The sequence below is a fragment of the Hesperophylax consimilis genome, chromosome 16 (assembly GCF_061612785.1).
Source record: "Hesperophylax consimilis isolate HC1 chromosome 16, BYU_Hcon_1.0, whole genome shotgun sequence".
NCBI classification, from domain to species: domain Eukaryota; kingdom Metazoa; phylum Arthropoda; class Insecta; order Trichoptera; family Limnephilidae; genus Hesperophylax; species Hesperophylax consimilis.
In genome coordinates, this window is record NC_142851.1 from 26,059,573 (window position 1) to 26,078,949 (window position 19,377).

General features: G+C 34.6%; 1 protein-coding gene across 1 annotated transcript; it reads right to left on the reverse strand.

Annotated features, from left to right (window-relative positions):
* Window positions 1–632: 632 nt before the first annotated feature.
* LOC149416945 (luciferin 4-monooxygenase-like) lies at window positions 633–19,377 on the reverse strand. Its single transcript, XM_089641350.1, has 8 exons — window positions 18,976–19,377; window positions 9,230–9,421; window positions 6,370–6,577; window positions 5,414–5,738; window positions 4,467–4,641; window positions 2,850–3,125; window positions 1,592–1,819; window positions 633–932 (listed from the first exon to the last, which is right to left on the reverse strand). The coding sequence occupies exons 1-8, from the start codon at window positions 19,375–19,377 to the stop codon at window positions 633–635; spliced, it is 2,106 nt and encodes a 701-aa protein (XP_089497476.1).

A 19,377-nucleotide genomic window follows, 5' to 3' on the forward strand; every position in this document is an offset into this window, starting at 1 on the left:
TTATTCCTTAGTAACCAAAAAGCGTATTTCGACTCCGCTTTTACCAAATGAATTCATATTAAATTAATATTAGTTTTTTTAATGAAAGACAAACATTCCCGGGTTACGAAAAACCTGACAATATTTGAAAATCTCCTACTACCACCACAGTAAGTTGAAAATGTTGCTTGTGTTGTGATGGAGGACTTAGCCAGCCGAGGAATCGAACACACTACGCCTGAGTGGGACCCAAACGCGATGTCAACTCGGCCACCAACGGTATTTATAAACATAATAATCAAATTCTCATTTTATATTTATTTAGTTTCTTTAAAATTTAAAGAAAGAAGGCATCATGGTATAAGGATGAAGGTATAAATGACAAATGAAAATATTAAGCTTTTTTCGTGTTAATAATTAGACAAACTCATAAAAAATGTATTTAACTGGTTATAACTTACAACAAAACACAAATATTTGATAAAAACAATAGTCCGTTACTGATGACTTGCAAACACACGATAAACATAGTAAGTTTATAAATTTAGGATTAAAAAAAAAATTCTTTGACACAAATAAAACATTTCACAGCCAATATGATACTAAAATGATAAACGAATGGAAAAAAAACAATAAGATATATGGATACATTATTAAAGTTTCGACGTCTTACAGACATTGAGCATTTTTCTTAATTCCTTTTTGAGAATTTTTCCGCTGGGGTTTTTGGGGATTTCTTTAAGGAATCTGACCCCTCCGTGTAGTCTTTTTTGGTAGGAAACCCTCTGAGCCACAAAATCCTTTATCTGGTCTTCTGTAAGCGATGATCCGGGCTGGAGGACAACAAAGGCAAGTGGCAGTTCTCCTGCAGCTTCATCAGGAAGTCCTATCACTCCGCAGTCCTTTATACCAGGGTTCTGTAAAAGGATAGCTTCTAGTTCAGCCGGGGGTACCTGAAATAACGAAAATATATGAAAATCGTGGCTGTTAGCAGCAGGTAGAACAAGAAAGTATTGTAATGTCGCTGGGGGCAGGTAATTACAATGGTTTTTAAAAATTTTGGTAAGTACCTGTAGTCGATTTGTCACATTTTAAGGAGAGACAAATGTTCCCGCTGTACAAACAATCTGACAATATTTCAAGAATTGGAAAAACTTTCATCACCGTAATCGGGAAAAGTTGCTTGCGTAATAATGCAGGACTCCTTTAGAGAAGGGTTAGACGATAATATGTTCTGGCGTTATAATTTTATTTCCATTATCACTTATCATGGCATTGTATCACTTTAAATGTGGTGAGTTGCCCGGTTACCATGTACTTTCTATACCGTTACATAATACAACTGTATTTTACATCAATTTCTTATATAAGTGCAAAATAAGTTAGTATGTACCTACTATGTAGTTACAGCTCAACGTTTATAGTAAGTTTTGATTATTAGAATACAGATAAACATAGTTTGTAAAGCATTTTTTACATTAACCCCCCACACGAGAGGCCCTGAAAAAACTATTTCCCTCAGAGTCTGTTATCTTTGGGGAAAAAGGGGAAAGTTTGGAATTAGTCAAATTAATACAATGGTAAAAAGTGCATACAAAAATGAGTGACCAACCTGGTAGGCCTTGTATTTAATGAGTTCTTTCAGCCTGTCGACAATGAAGAAGAACCTCTCATCGTCGTAATAGGCGATGTCCCCGCTGTGCAGCCAGCCCTCGGAGTCCACGGTGAGTTGGGTGGAGGACTTGTCTCCCATGTACCCCGCCATCACTGTAGGACCTTTTATCCACACTTCACCGGGCTTGTTTGGCCCCAGAGCCTCTCCAGTTTCAAGATCGACTATCTGCATATTAAGAAAATTAATTTTATTATGAGCCTAGCGATGTCCTGTTTTAACTCGACCATTTACTGTCTGTAAACTTGTGTTTACGTTCCTTTCCCGGTAAAGATTATTTATTCTTTTTGAAATCGTCGTTTTTATTTCTCATTCGCATTTTTTTTATTATTATGGCACCTACCTGCCTGAATAAACTTTGAAAAACGAATTGTAACTGAGATAGTGACGTTTCTTTGAAAAAATTGTATAATTCCTTATTTGAAATAAATAAAAAAATGTTCCCTGAAGTATTTTATGGTTTACAAAATTTACATTAAATATACGGTTCATAAAAAAGTCGGTAGATATTTAAGTACCTAATTACAAGTCTTATGATTTCAGTGGAAATTTTAGGTTCAATTTATTAAACGAGAGAAATTTAGAAATCTACTTTTTGGCAAGGTCCACTGTTCACATGATGAGTTATAAGTTAGCCCAGTTAGGATTGCATGCCTTACGAAGGTTTCCTGATAAACTTTTAGTAGATTACGAATATATTATCATGATCTCGGAACACGTGTTTATGAAAATCCGAATGTTTTACAAATCAATAAAACATTTTAAAATAAATATTTTTTTAACAATTTTAATTTGAATTATTAAACATTCTCAAATTATTCAAATAAAAACATTTAGGACTGGTTGTTTCACAGAATTTGAACAAATCATTAAATTTCAAAAATATTTTTTAAGTTCTGTGAAAGTTCTATTCATGTTCTGTTATTATTTCATTTTTGTGAGGCTATTTTTCCATGATGATATACTAACAGAACTTGGATAGAACTTTCACAGAACTTGAAAATCAACTTTTAAATTTTATGAATTGTTGAAATTCTCTGAAAACACCCATCCTTAATATTCTAATTAAATTAGAATAGTCATTCTTCCCCATGCAAAATCAAGGAAATTTAGGAGATGGCTATTAAAAAAATGGTTATTTATAATATCCAATTTAATATTTACATGTTTAAAACAATAATAATACTTATTATTGTACCTTAATCTTTGTCCCAGGAACACAGATTCCGCAGGAGCCGCTTTTACTCTTATCCGACATGCTGTTGTGTGTCACGCCCATGGTGGACTCTGTCAGCCCATACCCCTGCAGGATCTTAATGTTCCCAATCCTCCTGATGACTGCCAGCTCCAATTCCTCGGACAGCGGAGCCGCTGCGCACCAGAGCTCCGTCAGAGTGGACAGGTCGTACTTGTCCACCAGGGGATGCTTGGCCAGGAAAACCATTAGCGGAGGGACCAAGAGCGACAGTGTTACCTGAATCACAAATAGATTTTAATATCTATTCGAGTAAGCAGAACAGGTCTTGGATCAAACTTTAAAAAAAACTCAATCGTGTTCAATGACCTTGTACATGAGGTTAAATGACTGGGTGTAAAAAGCTGGGTTTTCAATTCACCCCGGAATTAATCGATTTTATGCCAAGTAAACCAGTTGCTTGCAAATTAACAACTACTGTCACTACATAGCGCACGATGGTCTGAATTCTCGATGAATCAGTTAAAATTTTGAAAATGGCAATAATTCAACAATCTCTGTTAAAAATGATTACATGTAGGTACTTTATCGCCTTTATCTGAATTCTCCAAACTTTGAAAAAACTCCCAATTTTGAAAACGACAAAAAAATAAATTCAAAGCAAAAGTTATAGAGTTCATTGAACCGGTGTTAAAAATAAACAGAAGGAGTTACAACTAAAATTAACGTTTTTATTAGGGCAGACCTGTAAAATATCACGGATAGTCAGAATTCTCGATAAATCATTCAAAATTTAGAAAATGCCAATAATTTTACAATTTATGTTAAAAATAATTACATGTAAGTACTTCATCTCGTGTCTGAATTATTCAAAAAACGCTTCCGATTTTGTAAACGAGAAATAAATTCAAAGCAAAATGTATAGAGTCATTGACCCGGTGTTGCAGACAAACAGAAGAAGTCGCAACCGAAATCAAAGTTTTTATTAGCGCAGACCTATGAAAAATCACGGATAGTCTGAATTTTCGACAGATCATTTTCAATTTAGAAAATGGCAATTGCTAAAAATATTATGTCATAATAAGGTACTTTATTGTTTGTCTGAATTTTCCAAAAACCCCGTTTCTCAAATCTCGAATCCATTTTTCAAATCCCAAATCTCCAATCCATTTCTCAAATACCAAATCTCCACTTCCCGTTTTGAAAATGATGATGATACTAGTTCTAGAGTTCATTGAACTAGAGTTACAGATGTGGCTGAGCCACAACCAAAATTAATATTTTTAATAATAATAAGTTATTGGCAGCATTGGAAATTGAACACGAGAACTTTGACTTCGTGGAGCTATTCTTTTATAAATATACACTATATATAATGAAGATTTCATTTACAGTATCATTTTTAATATTAGTAAAGTTGGTTAAGCTGCATAAAATTAAATACATCTTTCATATCCGAAAAAAACATGATTCACAGGTTTGGTGTATATATACAGGGTCATTCATTGAAAAGAAGAGAAGAGATTATACAAAAATGTTCCACCAGTTAGTTCAATAGCATGAAGCAAATAAGAGAGATTTTTTTAAAATATTAATTTTTAATTTTTTTAGTAAACTCACTTTGTGTTTTTGGATAGCGCTGAGGAAAGTGACTGCTTCAAATCCATGCAGGAACACATATTTAAGATGTATGTTTAGTGCTATCAAATGTGTGAGGAACCCATAAGCATGAAACCACGGCACTATTGATAGGAGACAATGTTGCGCCACTGGCCGATATCTTCCAACCCCGAAGCTGTTAAATATAAAAAAAAGAAAATTCAAATATTAAATAATTAGGTGTTTTGAATATTATGATTGACTTTCAAGCCAGTAATTGTTAAAAATCGAAAATTTTTCATTTTTCTCCGAAACGCTTTTATGATTTTGTTTTTGAAGCTTCAATGTTTTTATATTTGCTAAAAAATCTTGATCACATTTTATCAACACGCGTTTGAGAAGTTCTTGGTGATGCGATGTAGAAATTAGGTTTGATGAAACTTAATGAAGTACCTACCTACGAATATATTTATGGAACTAAATTTTTTGCTCAACATCATTCAAAACAACGTCTTCTTCCGATTTAATTAATAGAAATGCTAGAGTTCATAATCTCAATATTGTCATTCCGAAGAAAGGTCTTTTAATCTTTGGCTCCCTTATATTTGTTTTATGTGATAAGCAAAATAGTCACTAACGCCTAATTTGGGAAAGACATTTGTGGGTTCAAGTAACTGACGGTTGGATTAGGTAAGGAAGAGAAGATTTCATGGAACTTTTCTATCCTAAATGATGGTCTCACACCAGGATGTTATTCGCCGCATATTTCTCTCTAGAACGAGGTGCAAATAGTAATTCATATCTGTATTATGTGAGAATAAAAAGATTTTTATTTGGCTTTGCAGGGTTTCCAACCGTGACCCCGTTCTCAATAGTATCACCCCACTACACTCCTGCACCAAAATAAAGGATCTAATATGTGGCAGGTTACCTATGCAAGGAAATAAATATATTCGAGTGGCACTTACCCGAGAATATCGTTGGTAACGGACACATTATGATGAGTAATGACAACCCCTTTTGGCATTCCAGTTGTACCAGAGGAACACAGGATCACCAGAGGATCGTGGATGTCAACTTCCACCACTTTATAAGAAGGGACATCTACGTGATTCCTCACCAAATCATTGTAGGCCAAGATACCATCATTGGCGTCGTTTCTATCGCCGTCGATGTTAATCAACTTTTCTATTGAAGGTATTGAAGTTTTGACGTCTTTTATACTTTGAATGGTAGAGGATGAAACAAATACCATCTTAGGTTTTGCGATTCTTAATATGTTGAGCAATTCATCTGAAATTAGAAACATTCACTCGTAAAATAAATGTCACATTTTTATCATCATGATACAATTATGTAACAAGTAACCAAAGTTTTGAATCCGTGGATCTCGTTATAGGTACTCACTAGGTAGTCAACTACCGCCCCTGGCGATCACATCAGTCCTGGACAAGGTGATGGAACGTGCGATCAAGGACAAACTACTCACATACCTCGAAAAGAACACAATTATTAAATACGTCGATTCACTGCGGTGATCTTCTCTGTCATGTGACGTACGTTTGGGGTGGAGCATGGAATTTTTCGGCAAGACCCAAACAGTTGCGCTGGACATTTCCAAGGCCTTCGATCGGGTTCAGTCCTGAAGACCTATCAACACAATGCTGTCCTAGAGATTTCCCGCTTCTTTGTGTTCCTTTGCGGGTTGCCCATTCCTTGAGGGAGAGGTCTACTATTCAATGCTGGCGTCCCACAAGGATTAAATTGGTCTCCGACTTTGTTTTTGATGTATAACAATGAAGTTTTTGTCGAGCGCACCAATTATTCATTGTTGTGCGAGTGACAGAACAGTGCATCATTGCTTTTTTTTGACAAAAACCCAAATAGCACAGAATGTATTAAAAAATATTAATAAATGCCACACCTTTCAAATACATGGTGTTGATGGGGGCGTTGATTGCACCTACGAACATGACAGCTATTGCGCAGGCTGTGAATTCGAATCTGTTCTCGCAGGAAATTGCGATGACGTCCCCCTTCTTCACTCCCAACTTTCTCAGCCCCTCGGCTAGGTTCACACTTCTCTGCAAAATTTCCCCATAGCTAGATGTTGCGCCTGTGATGCCGTGTATCTGAAATTAAAAAAAAGGTAATAATTTGAATGTACAATGAGTACAACAGGACATACCAGACAGACGTTGCGTAAATTTAAATATCTAGGTTATTAATAACTACTTATCTCCCTACCTATATCATGTATTCTTTTTCGCGAAACGGTTAACAAACTGTTCTATCTTGTTAAGTTATTTTAATTAGGAGCTATAGATCTTTGAGATATTTATAAACTTACAAAAATAAGAAAAAATATCTTAATGGTTGTTGATATTTTATAATCCAAATCTTTAGAAAAGCTGAGTAGGTATAATGTTAGAGACTTATTTATGTTCATTTGTCCAATTATTTTAAAAATAACATTTTCGGGTTTTTTAATCTAAAAATATTAGATAAACTTCTACTGCCGTCACTACTATATTGTGCAATAATAGATGACTTAGCTAGAAGAAGAAACGGAGCAAAGACCGGTCAGTAGCTCAGTTAGTCGGCATCGCGTCTGGGTTCCACCCAGGAGTTGTGTGTTCAATTCTTCGACTCACTAGTCCTCAACAAGCAGCATTTTCCGCTTACTGTAGTAGTAGTAGATTTTAAAATATTGTCAGGTTATTCGTAACCCGGGAATGTTTGCCTTTCTTCCTAAAGAACAAAAAAATGTCCCCGCCGCTACCGGAACTCAACGATAACCGGTTGTCTTGATGTATAAATTTGAATGTTCTGATTCTTGAAAGAACATTTATTAAAAAATGTTATCGATCCGTTCGGAATAATTGAACTGGCAATCGTGTAGAACTTTTGTTCTTTTGTAAAAATCATTATAATATTATGGCGCATGTTTAGAAAATGATTTTGATAAATTATATTTATAAATGACATGTTTAGAAAACGGCTTTGATAAATTTTATTTATAAATAAATAAATGTTGATCTGTCTTACGAAAACAATAAACACAATTTATTTAACGACGAAGTAATACTCGGCGCACGATTATAGTGTAAGTTACTAAAACAATGTAAGAAAATTAATATAATATAATAATACAGATCGGAATAACAGGAGTAGCTTTTATTTCTTAAATACATCAACACACTGTGAACCACGGATATTGGATGTAAGCTGTACGAAAATATTTGGCGTGTTGGAAATAATTCGACGTGGCTCAGTGGTCCAGAGTGTCTGACCGGATATCAGAAGTCACGGGTTCAATTCCCGTCGGCGGCATTTATTTTTACTCGTAAGATATTTTCATATTGTATTGATATTACAGGCGACTAATTAGTGTTTTTAATAATTTATTATCCTTTGTGCTATGCATAAAAAAACCGTGTCTTATAAACAATAGTTTATCATTTAAAAAAATAAGTAATTTTACTCATTGTTACTCTTAAAAATGAGAAGATCACACTACATTTATAATTTCATTAAATTATAATTGATTAAATTTTCAAAATTGTAAAGGAATTTAGGGCAAACTTTAGTCAAAATAAAAATGACAGCATTTTGTAGTTTGCTTTAAATGTATTATTTTTCGTATATTTTCTTGATATTTCTAGGGTCGAGACAATAATGTCATAATTTACATTACACGAAATACAACATTTCTTTAGATATGTAACTACTGAAATTTATTACTTTTTGGTACCTATTTAAGTGAATAAAGTTGACTTGTCTTTCCAAAATATATTAAAGAAAAATAAATTAGGGCCATAATAAGATTGCATCCGATCATGTAATGTTTTTACAAACGCCGACCAGGCAAGGTATTGTGTAAATAATAATACTACAGGCAATACAAAAATAATTTTAAAAAGCGATTTAAATTTGTTTTAAAAGTTGTTCATTATTTTCACAATTTTTTTAAGCACCCGTATTTAAAAGCCAAACATTAAATTAATATACATACAAAATTCATAAAAGTAACATGTTTGAAATTAAAACATTCAATATTACAATAATTCTATTAAAAAAATACAAATTTAATTATTGTATTGAAAATTTCTTCTTTTGAATCCAAAATTTTGGAAACACATTCTCCGATATTGTAGATATATTTAGTACAATAATGTTGCATTATAAGTTGGCTTTCAAATATAATTGGTGAAATGTAAACCATTATAAAGCAAAAACAGTTAAAACCTTGGACGTGCAAAATGAAGTTGGTCGTTGTCTGATAAATTAAAAAATATTTTTCTTGTTTATGTGAATATATTGTATAAAATATACAAATATAATTGTAAACTTGTTGTAGGTACTTCTAAGAAAATTTTACGACAATGCAACTACAAAGTAACAAGAAATGTATTTATTGCATCTAATGATATTTATTATGTGTATTACATTTCTACATTATTTTATCTATATTCTGTATTATGTCTGTAAAACCTTACGGGCGTTCAATAAATAAATGAAAAAATCGAACATTCAATATTACGATAATTCTGTTTGAAAAAAAAATTTGTATTTGTATTTGAAAGATGAATAATATTATAAAGCGTAGATATATTTTGAATTGTTTGAAAATCGAACGTACTTTTCTACATGCATTGAATATGTTTGAAAGTCGAACACAGCGACATAATTCCCAAAGGTAATTTCAAAATATTTGAAAATCGAACAATAAATAACACAATTCAAATTATTATGAATAAAGTCACATTCTATATTAATTTTACCTGAGCCACTTTGTTTCCGCCACATTCCAGCTTTCTCAAGAGATATTCACTAAAAGAAAGATGCAATGGTCCCAGAAGCTGCGGTCCTCCACTAACTATATTATTATCACTTTCTTTTGCATCAAGCCGGTTTGAAATGGCCATGTTATTTGTTGATTTCATCGGAGGCTCTTTATCGCGGACTAGAGGCGGCTAGGGCAAATATTAAACTGGAGATATTATCGGATCTCAGAGAGCTGCTGGCTACAATAAACATTATCATTCTCGATGGTACCCACACCATGTAGGTAGTAGTAAGTGCAAAGTATGAACCGACCTTGATAAAAGCAGATGCGTAGTCATTGAAACATAATAATTATTTTAAATTTCATATTATTTTTAGAAAGTAGTAGATTTTTTTATTATATTTGATGTCAACCTGGATTTGTATACCTACATCAATAGTTTAATGCCTACATATTAAAATAATAATATTTTGATGGTTTATATAGCGCCGTTTTTGTGAAAAATAACCTCGTTGGGAATGCCATAGTTCCACTCGCTCCGAGATTATTTAGAAACTGGACTAATGGGCGGTATTCGCTATTTTCTAAGTCTATTTTCGAAGTTAGTGCACTTTACCCCCGGACACCTGTATGTATACATATATATTTACGTACATTTATATAAATTATACACACTTTTTGTATTATACATTAAATTTAATTTATTCATTTGATGATTATAAAGTAATGTAATATGTATGCATTTAGATCTTTGTCATTATCATTGGAGAAAAAAATGTTATTGCCGTTTTTAATTGTTTAAGTTTCAATGTACTTTAAATTTTATTTCTTCTCTTATTTATTCTCTATAACTTTTTATTGTTATGTTTTATGATCTTATTTTAACTTCTATTATTGTTTTTATTATAAATCTTATTTTAACTTCTATTATTGTTTTTATTATAAATCTTATTTTAATAAGTGTTTAAAAAATAAGCCAACGTAGCACATTGGTTCCGTGCAGCTGACCGGCAAATAGAAGGTGCGGGTTCAATTTCCGTCGGCGGCATTTATTTTGTTCTCGGAAGATTTTTTCAATTTATATTTTTGTTTCGGGCTAATAATAATTGCTTATAATAATTTTGATAGTCGTTGTACTTTGCATAAAAACCTTTTCTTGTAAAAACATAATCTTAACTTTAATAAAAAATAATAACCTTGCTATTCAAATTGTCACACAAAATCATAAGACTATATATGTGTAATAAATTATAGATGTCAGCAACAACAGTTGACATGTTGTGATGGACCAAGGTCTTTCCCAAGGTAAATGGTATAAACTGTCATAGTAGAGACGTCTATCGGAACATGAGCGTATGAATTAAAGGGAACTATCAGAGGTTATCAGAAGAATTGGATTGCCCAATCGGATTACAGCGAGAAAAAAGGGAGGTGCGACTTTGACAGGACAAATTATATCTAAGAGAGGGGTGTGGTTAAGCTTTGATTTTCATGACATCGACCTTGAAAATATTCCCACCAAATTGTTAGGTTGATGCACTAGCTAAATTCAAGGCTGATCAACTTGACATTTTGAGGGGTTCACAACCCGTTTTAGACGCGTGGCGTCACATGGGACGGCGCGAGATAGGGTAGCAACAGAGCTGTTACTCGTGAAAAAAGGTTTCCGATTTCTTTAAAATTCAAGTGGAAAGATTTAACAGAATTTTTGTCTAAAGTGCCCACTAGACTTAACATGGTGGGTATAGGAGAAGAAAATCCATTAAAATAATGGCCAGAGATAAAATAAATTTATAGCTTTTTTGTTAACATTTTCAAGTGATGTTTGGCACATTAAAACTTATTTTTGTCTTTTCGTGAATGAAAGAGACAAAACAAAGATACACCCCCGAGTAAATGAAAAAAAACACGCCCAAAAGAAGGAGCGTACTAGAATATTTGGCAATAAAATTAAGTACAATCAGGAAAAAAATCGGAAGTTGGAGACAAAAAAATCCCGGAAGAGTGATGGGTTCACGTAGAAAAGGAAGGGAGAAGGGATTCATCGAAATATACCATTTCTAAGAGAAAGTCCAGTCCAGTTATATTCAGTTTTCCAATCATGTCCTAAATCCTGTATCTGAGTTTCGCTAATAAACAATTATATAATGTTAATTGAGTGCTAATCTCAAGTGACCTACCAGGTAAGTATTGTACTGTATATTGTCTCCATAAATAGTTAAGTAGTGACGTGGATCACTGTAGAGATGTATTATAGGTTTGTACAGCGCCCTTGAGGTGATTTTGCACAGGAACGGCGCTGTGCAAGTCATCCAATTATTGTTATTATTTTATTATTATCAGAGGCAAATTGAAGATGATCAAAGCTAAGCTCGTGAAAGCGTTAAAAACACAGCGTACCACATCATAAACAACTGTAGGTTGGACTGGTTAGTATAAAGAGACATTCGTCTATCAGGGTAACAAACGGCAGTCATTAAAGTAATTTTGCGGACACAATAGCATTTTAAAATAAAAAGTCCGGAATTCACACTTCAAAAAAACAGCTTTCACTAAAGCATTATACAGAAAGCGCCCTATGGGAATCGGGAATCGCTTTTTCAGTCGACGCCTGATCATTTGATCACATGAAACGGATGCCAGGGTGTTAAACTTTTTGAAATAACCAGAATGGCATAATTAGCATGATGCGACTATGACCTAAATAGAAAAGAACATACGAGTCGATAAAGGTTAGAATAGCATATTTTTAACGTGATTAATGGAAAATTACATCTATAAATAGTCTGGACTTAGAAAAAATGGGACAGTTTTTGAGAATTTTGGGGAGATTAGTTGCAGAGTAAATACGTCGCGGTATTTTAAATAATTAAATTCAGACTTGGGAGTTTTTTGACAATTTTTGGGGAGTAAGTGTGTCGCGAGATTTTAAACAAAAGTGCTCAAATTAATTTAAACAGTTTTACACAGTTTTGGAAAGTGTCGACAGTTTCAAGAAGCGAATTCGCAGAGTAAATACGTCCCGGAATTTAAAATAATTAAATTCAGACTTGGGAGAGTTGGAACTCAGTGCTAGATACGTCAAGAAAAAAAATCTCAAATCAAAGTAGAAAAGTATTCTGCTTAAATTTAAAGAGCTTAGCAGTTTCGCGAAGTTTTGATCAGAACGTGTAATTACGACGCGTGTTTTCGAACATGAATTGTTATGATTTAATAAAGTCACGGATTATAAAATAAAAGACAGTACCGCAGGTTAATTTTGATTTGATAAAGTCACGGATTAATAATAAAATTATGATTAAAAATAATATACATAAAAGTCTCTCTCGAATAAAATAAAACTCAATTGTTATGATTTAAAAAAATATAATAAATTTATAATTGAAATAATATAGATAAAGTCTTCCTCGAACAAAATAAAACGCAAGTGTTAAGATCTCCCTTTAGGATTTTGATAAAGTCTCGGATTATAATTAAAATTATAATTGAAAATGTATATACCTAAATGTCTTCTTGAACTGTATAGGAACGCGAGTGTTAGGCTCGATCAAAGCCGTATTATAATAAAATTTTTGATAAACAAAATAATATCCCTGAAGTCTTCTTAAACATAATAAAAGACATAGCTGATAGATTTCAATAATTGATAGGTTAGGGAGGAAAGTTCGAAGTACATTCATTACGGTGGGTAGTGTGGATAACACAATCAGGTTAGGACAATAAGATTGTAGATATCTCGGTTAAGATATAAAATTTGAGGTTACCATCTCAGGATAAATCTAGTAGTAATTACGGGACGCTCCACCCAAGAGCAATGGCCGTGTGATACCCGCCAGGACGTTGCTATTTAGCGGGTAGGAGCTTGGTAGGTGTTTTTCATTTCCAATTGAGGTGTTCCAGTTTAACTTAGGACGAGCGATGCTGATATCTGTCGACTAACAATTACCACTAATCCATTTTAATATGTATATAAAACCAACATGTCAATTTTTCAGGATTCCTCAACAAGTCTGATATTACCTCGGTAGTATCATTCGCAAAACTTTACCTCATTCCCGAATTTGAACCTCGATTAAACTTCATAGTTGGTTAATGACAGATAGTGACGCTGTAAAAACGTATCACACAAATGCGGACCAATCAGAAGGATTTTTTTCTCACGCTATCATGTGATAGGGGTTGTAATCGTGGACGAAGCGGAGTAACGGGATGTTGAAAACTATTCCCTCAGACGGGGCCATATTGTGTGAGGGGCGTGAGAGTGGAATGAAAAATTTTGATGCCGCCTAGTAATGAACAGGAACATGGTTCGCGATCGGAGCGTCTAGAATGACGATACCTTGGGGTGTCTGTAAAATCCACGTGGAGGGGGCGACGACGTGATATCACATGAGGATAAGTCCGTAGCGCTATCACATTATCCAATGGTGTCGACCGGGAAGCTGATGTAAGCCAACTGGAACGCTCCCTTGGCGGAATTACAACAGCTTCTTTGAGGTGGAATGTAGGTCTGACAGCACGTGGGAATTTGAGCTTCATCAGAAGAAACCTGCATGACACACTTTCCGCGTATGATATGGGATGCAATTACCTTCCCCATCTTGAGTCAGTAAAGTAGATCGTCCGGAGGTATGGGCGTTGGAGCGATTTCGGAAATGGCGTGATGACTTAATTCGTTTTTTCTCGGACGTGAACGGATCCGATAGGTCACGGTACCTTTATAAAATGGATTGCCAGCTATGGGGACAGTCTAGCCGCGTCGGAGTCAATGTTTGATTTCTGATCACCATTCACCGTTATCGTATTGGTCAGTGGAGGAGCCAACGTAGTTTGAAAAAATATTTCGTTCATATAGTTTATCCCTTCTCCTTCCTCCTCTTCCCCCCCCTCTCATTCCTTCCCTTTAAAAATATTAAGTGTCGAGTAACAAAACGAATATATAATAAAACAGATGGAGGCGACCCCGGAGCTGAGATGGCAGGTAATTCCCCGAAAACCGACACTCTATGCATGTCGGTACTATACTGTACTAATTTATGCAATAACGAAACTTTCTCATGTTCTTGGATTTATTTAAGGTCGGAAAGATTAAAAAAGAAATACAAGGGACGGGAGTAGGTTAGGCGCACGGTTTTTATAAAAAGGGTTTAAAAAATTTCAGTGGTAGAGAGATCACTCACTCTAATTTAAACGAAACTGGATTACCACAAACATATGCATTAATAGCTCGATCATATAGGGGAAGTCCCCTTCATATCAATTTCAAAACCAAAAAAGATAACACAACGCTGAAAAAGAGCATTATTGCGAAAATAAAACTTAAGATCTTGTTACTGTATACTTCATACGGGGATCGAAAGGCTTAGCTAGGGTTTCATTTTAAGGTATGCCTTCTAAAGGGCGCCACCAACAGCTTAGGAAAATCAAAGGACAATGACCAGGATGTTACAACATTTCACAGATCAGACAGAAGAAATCATCATTATTTTAACGTAGGTAGAAATGTAGAAGGGTAGGACCACCACAATGTTCAGTCAATATGACGAATGAAACTGAGTGATACGAGTTTTATGATAAAGAGAAGTTGTTATTTGTTCGGAACACAGAATAAAGAATAAGGTTGGGACCATTACATCAAGCGCGAGAAGTTTTATCAATGAAGTTGACAGTTGCGTTTGTGCAAGAGCTGAGAACTTGGGCCTCGATTCTCGACGAAGTCAATCAACTTTTGTGACTTTTGACATTTGTCGTATGTAAGTATGTACTGTCGACGAGACTCAAGAATAAGAAAGTCGACCAATGTATGTACTTTTTGCGATTGCGAGCGGCCTGGATTGAGTTTCCCGAAACACGAATTTCTTCAATTTTTTTTTATTATATAGGCTGGTCTACCATTCCTCTTAAAAAAAACCGTTTTTGGCTGTCTGCATTTTGAGTCTAAGATCCGCCCCTGTTTCTGAGACGCTCTAACAAATTTTAGTGTGATTATGCATCAGCTGCAATCCCAGAAGAGGGATTTCTACCTTCTTTGAGGCTCAACTATGAGGTAGCTACCAAATATCTGCTTAGAAAATAACGAAAAGGATAATAACTTCAGTTCAACAATTTTATTCTTTTTCATTTATATGTAAGTATGTAGTCGTCAAGGAATAATTATTGTGAGTGTATTTTTTTGTCCAGTAAATTTCTGACACATCAGTAATGGTTAAAATTATTTTTTTTACTAGTAATGAAATTCTAACTTAAATACCAGCATACGTTTTTATAGTTAGTTTTAACAGTTACAAAAATATTAAAGTATTATACTGCCCTGATGAAGCTACGGTTGTAGCGAAACCCGGTCGGCATTAAGTATTTACCTATAAGTGATGTTTACAAAGTAATTGTTTAATTTAAAAAAAAAAAAAAAAAAAAAAAATATATATATATATATATATATTAAAGTTTTAATTTTTCTATGCCCGTTAAAATGCCCGTGATGTCACTGGAAGCCTCGTAACGTCACAAGGAGCTTACTTTTTATATCAACAGGGTTAAGTCAGTGCTAAACTGAGACCAACTCAAAATGAAAATTTATCATTTCTCCAACATATATATTTATTTAAGAAAGACACACATTCCCGGGTTACAAATAACCTGACAATATTTGAAAATCTCCTACTACCACCACAGTAAGCTGAAAATGTTGCTTGTGTTGTGATGGAGAACTTAGCCAGCCGAGGAATTGAACACACTACGCCTGAGTGGGACCCAAGCGCGATGTCAACTCGGCCGCCGACCGGTTATATCAATAATAAATAGAGCTATGAAATTTTTGGGATTATTTTAAGAACATCAAAAGATTTGACATAACTCCATTTTTTGAGATTCTGTTCACCGCTTTGGTAAAAAATAATTTTGAATATAATTCCACTATTTAGTCCCCATATAATAAAGCACATCAAATTAAAAATTCCGAATACCAAATCGTAACATCAGACTTCCTTAGTTGTTCTTTGTTTTTTCATCTAAAAACAAACTATTTTATTAATTCCCCAATCCAAAGGCTACAAAGGCTTAGAAATGAATACCTTTTCTTTTAATGGTTTTTTTTTTTGATTTTCTAGATTCTTATTTTCCATGAAGTTGTGAATCATTTAAATTTACTGAATTTAAAGTTAATGTTCTTATACAAATAGATCGGCGTCATATGCGCCTCACAATTTTTACCTCATATGGGTGTTTTAAAAATTAAATAGCTACTATAGACTAAGAGGCCTTGTGTTTTCTCGGTGGGGAAAAAAATTGTTTACCTAAAACCCTACTAAAATTGCATATTTTTTTCCAGCATCAGCATTAACCAGCGTCGGCGACTATATATACTACATCTGTTTGTGTTGTGTTGGGATCGGGGGGGGGGAAATTCAGGTGTGGGAATCCTTCCGCATTTGCCTGTGGGAATATGGGAAACCGCAGAAAACCATATCCAGGAAGGAGTGGCCGATAATCAACTTGAAACATATGCGGCCTTCAGTAACATTGGTATATGATGTCCTACATTTTGTGTGTGTCTGTTTTTATGTTAATATATACTTATGGGAAGATATAGAATAAGATATATCCATATACATACAATTTATAAGATATTATATAAATAGATATATATATATATACATTATATAATTGAGAAAGGATTTTTCTATATTTTTTATTATTATTTTTTTTATTAATATCAATAGCAAAATTTGTACATTATGTAGGTTTAAAGTATAATATAAATATATTTTTTGTATTTTTTTCACAGTCCTCCTCACTAGGGTTTCCTGTTCTGAGGCGGCCTGTAATTAAAGCCTACCACACACGGCCTGTAATTAAAGCCTACCACACAAATACAGGATATTTTTCCCCTGTACCGCGAATATTAAGAAATTATAACATTATACATGGCTCTAATAATGTAATAGACATATTTAATGACCAATTTAAACACTTCAAAAAAAATGTATTACCTTTAATCATATTAAGCTGATATTGTGATGAAACCCTCTATTTAATGAGAAGCAACATTGTACCTACCTAATCAGTGTCTCACCAGTACAGGTGTGACAATAACAAATCGTTTATGAACATATTTGTATTTACCTTTTACCCATTCTTATTTGTTATTTACTTCTGCATATTTAGCTTATTCATTTTGTTACTATTTTTGTTGTTATTATGTATTTAAACATCCATGTATGTAAATTCTTGGCACCATGCCTGTTTTATGTACTTAAATAAAAAATAAAAAATAACAAAAAGGAGTCGGGAGATCAGGAAAAACCTACTGCTCGCTGTTTATTCGTCCGCGACTGAATCTGATTCGGACCAGGTATGGTCGTGGTCTATCGGGATGTGTTTAGGTAGTTTGTGTGTATACTGACTGAACGTTTGACTAAATGTAAAGTCTCTCGGGGAGTTGTACTGTCCGATGTCTCGTATGAGTTTATTTTTGCTAAGTCTGGCGATTTGTAAAAACGTTCTGTCAGTCTGTGTGTGAATTCGTACAAAGTTGGAATTTGTTCTCGTTCGTGCAGTCTCTTCAAATTTATTCTGAGTCTCGTGTTGTATGTGATTTTAATGCAGAGATTTTGAAGCATCTGTAGTTTTCTGTGGTCTATATGTGAGATACTGGTCCATACGGGAATCGCATAAGACAGGACTGGGCGAATGAGCGAGTGATAGACGAAGAGTTTGGTTTTGGGAAGAAGCGGGCTCTGTCTGTTTAAAATCGGCTTCATTATGCCGATCGCTTGTCGCGTGCGCATGTGCATCTTGGCTTGGTGAGATTTCCAGTTAAGGCGTGAGTCCATGATCAGGCCCAGAAATGTAACTTCATATTTCCATTCAATGCTGTGTCCTCCCATTTTAGTGTTAAAGTCAGGTGTTTTTTGCCGTTTCCTCGTGAACATGATGGCTTCGGTTTTCGCCTCGTTTGATTTCAGGATTTTTTTTTTTTGATTTTATGGATTCTTTCGTAATCCTCTAACTAGCTAGGGCTTATAACAATACCCTTTCATGTTTCTAACTAACTAGTACTGCGGCTCATTTAGCCTTAATACTATTACCATCTGATGGTTGTATTTACTTGACTGATTTTATGTTAAATTAATGAGTTTTATGAGGAAAAATTGATAATTGGATAAAAAACCTCATACAAATGACATGGAAAAGAAAAAACAATAAGTTCTGAACTTTTTACTCTGCTTTGCCATTATGATTTACTGAATTTAAGTATTTCACTTTTTCATGTTTGGGCTGCGTCCTTTTCGCTTCGGTGGTCCTGCATACCTACCTGTTGGGAGAAAAAAGCTTGGGAGAGAAATCCTGTGGGAGAAAAAACATTTTGTTATATTAAAAAGGATACTATTTCTTCGCCTTCGCTGTCATTTTTCTCATGGAGCTTCACGGTGAGGTGTCCTTGAGAAGCTCCATTAGGATGATCAGTTTAAGTTTATTTCAGGCGCCATTTTTTGTAGTATTCTACGAGCGCGTCGAGCGCCCTCTGTAGGTAAATAGCGGCCATATTTGCTTTCAGCGAGGAAATGTAAAGTTTGACGTCATCTGCGTAGATAGGTTCTCGTCTCGGGGGATGTTATAAATTAACAGGATGAAGAGGAATGGTCCCAGCAGACTTCCTTGTGGCAAGCCTTTTGGAATCTCACGCGTTGAAGATAGCACGTTCCTTATGAACACTCTGAATGATATATTCTTTAGGTATACCTGTACCAGTCTCGTTAGGTATATGGGCGTGTTAGTGTGGTGCAGCTTGTGCACGAGCCCGTCTATCCAAACGGTGTCAAATGCATTCTCTAAGTCGATGAGCGTAGCGGCCGCGGCGTTGAAGCGGTATTCGTTGATCTTTCTGGAGATGAATTCTGCTACTCTGGTGAGTTGGTGGGTCGTGGAATGCCTCTTTCTGAAGCCAAACTGCTCGTCTGGCAAAGTCTTGTTGTCATTGCGGTATTGGACAAGCCTGTTGAGTATAATCTGTTCGAATACCTTGCGCAGCGTAGATAGTAGACTAATCGGCCGGTAATTCGTCGGCTGGGTTTTATCGTTGTTCGGCTTTGCGAAGGGCAGCACGGTTGCCGATTTCCACAACTGGGGAAAGTGCCCGGTCAT

Bases quoted from the DNA above. Each gene is read 5' to 3' on its own strand.
- LOC149416945 (XM_089641350.1), bottom strand. From the start codon at position 19,377: ATGACCGGGCACTTTCCCCAGTTGTGGAAATCGGCAACCGTGCTGCCC. The intron at 3,126-4,466 runs GTGAGTTTACTA...TTTGTGATTCAG, and splicing joins GCGCTATCCAAAAACACAAA to GTAACACTGTCGCTCTTGGT. The intron at 1,820-2,849 runs GTACAATAATAA...CTTAATATGCAG, and splicing joins TTCCTGGGACAAAGATTAAG to ATAGTCGATCTTGAAACTGG.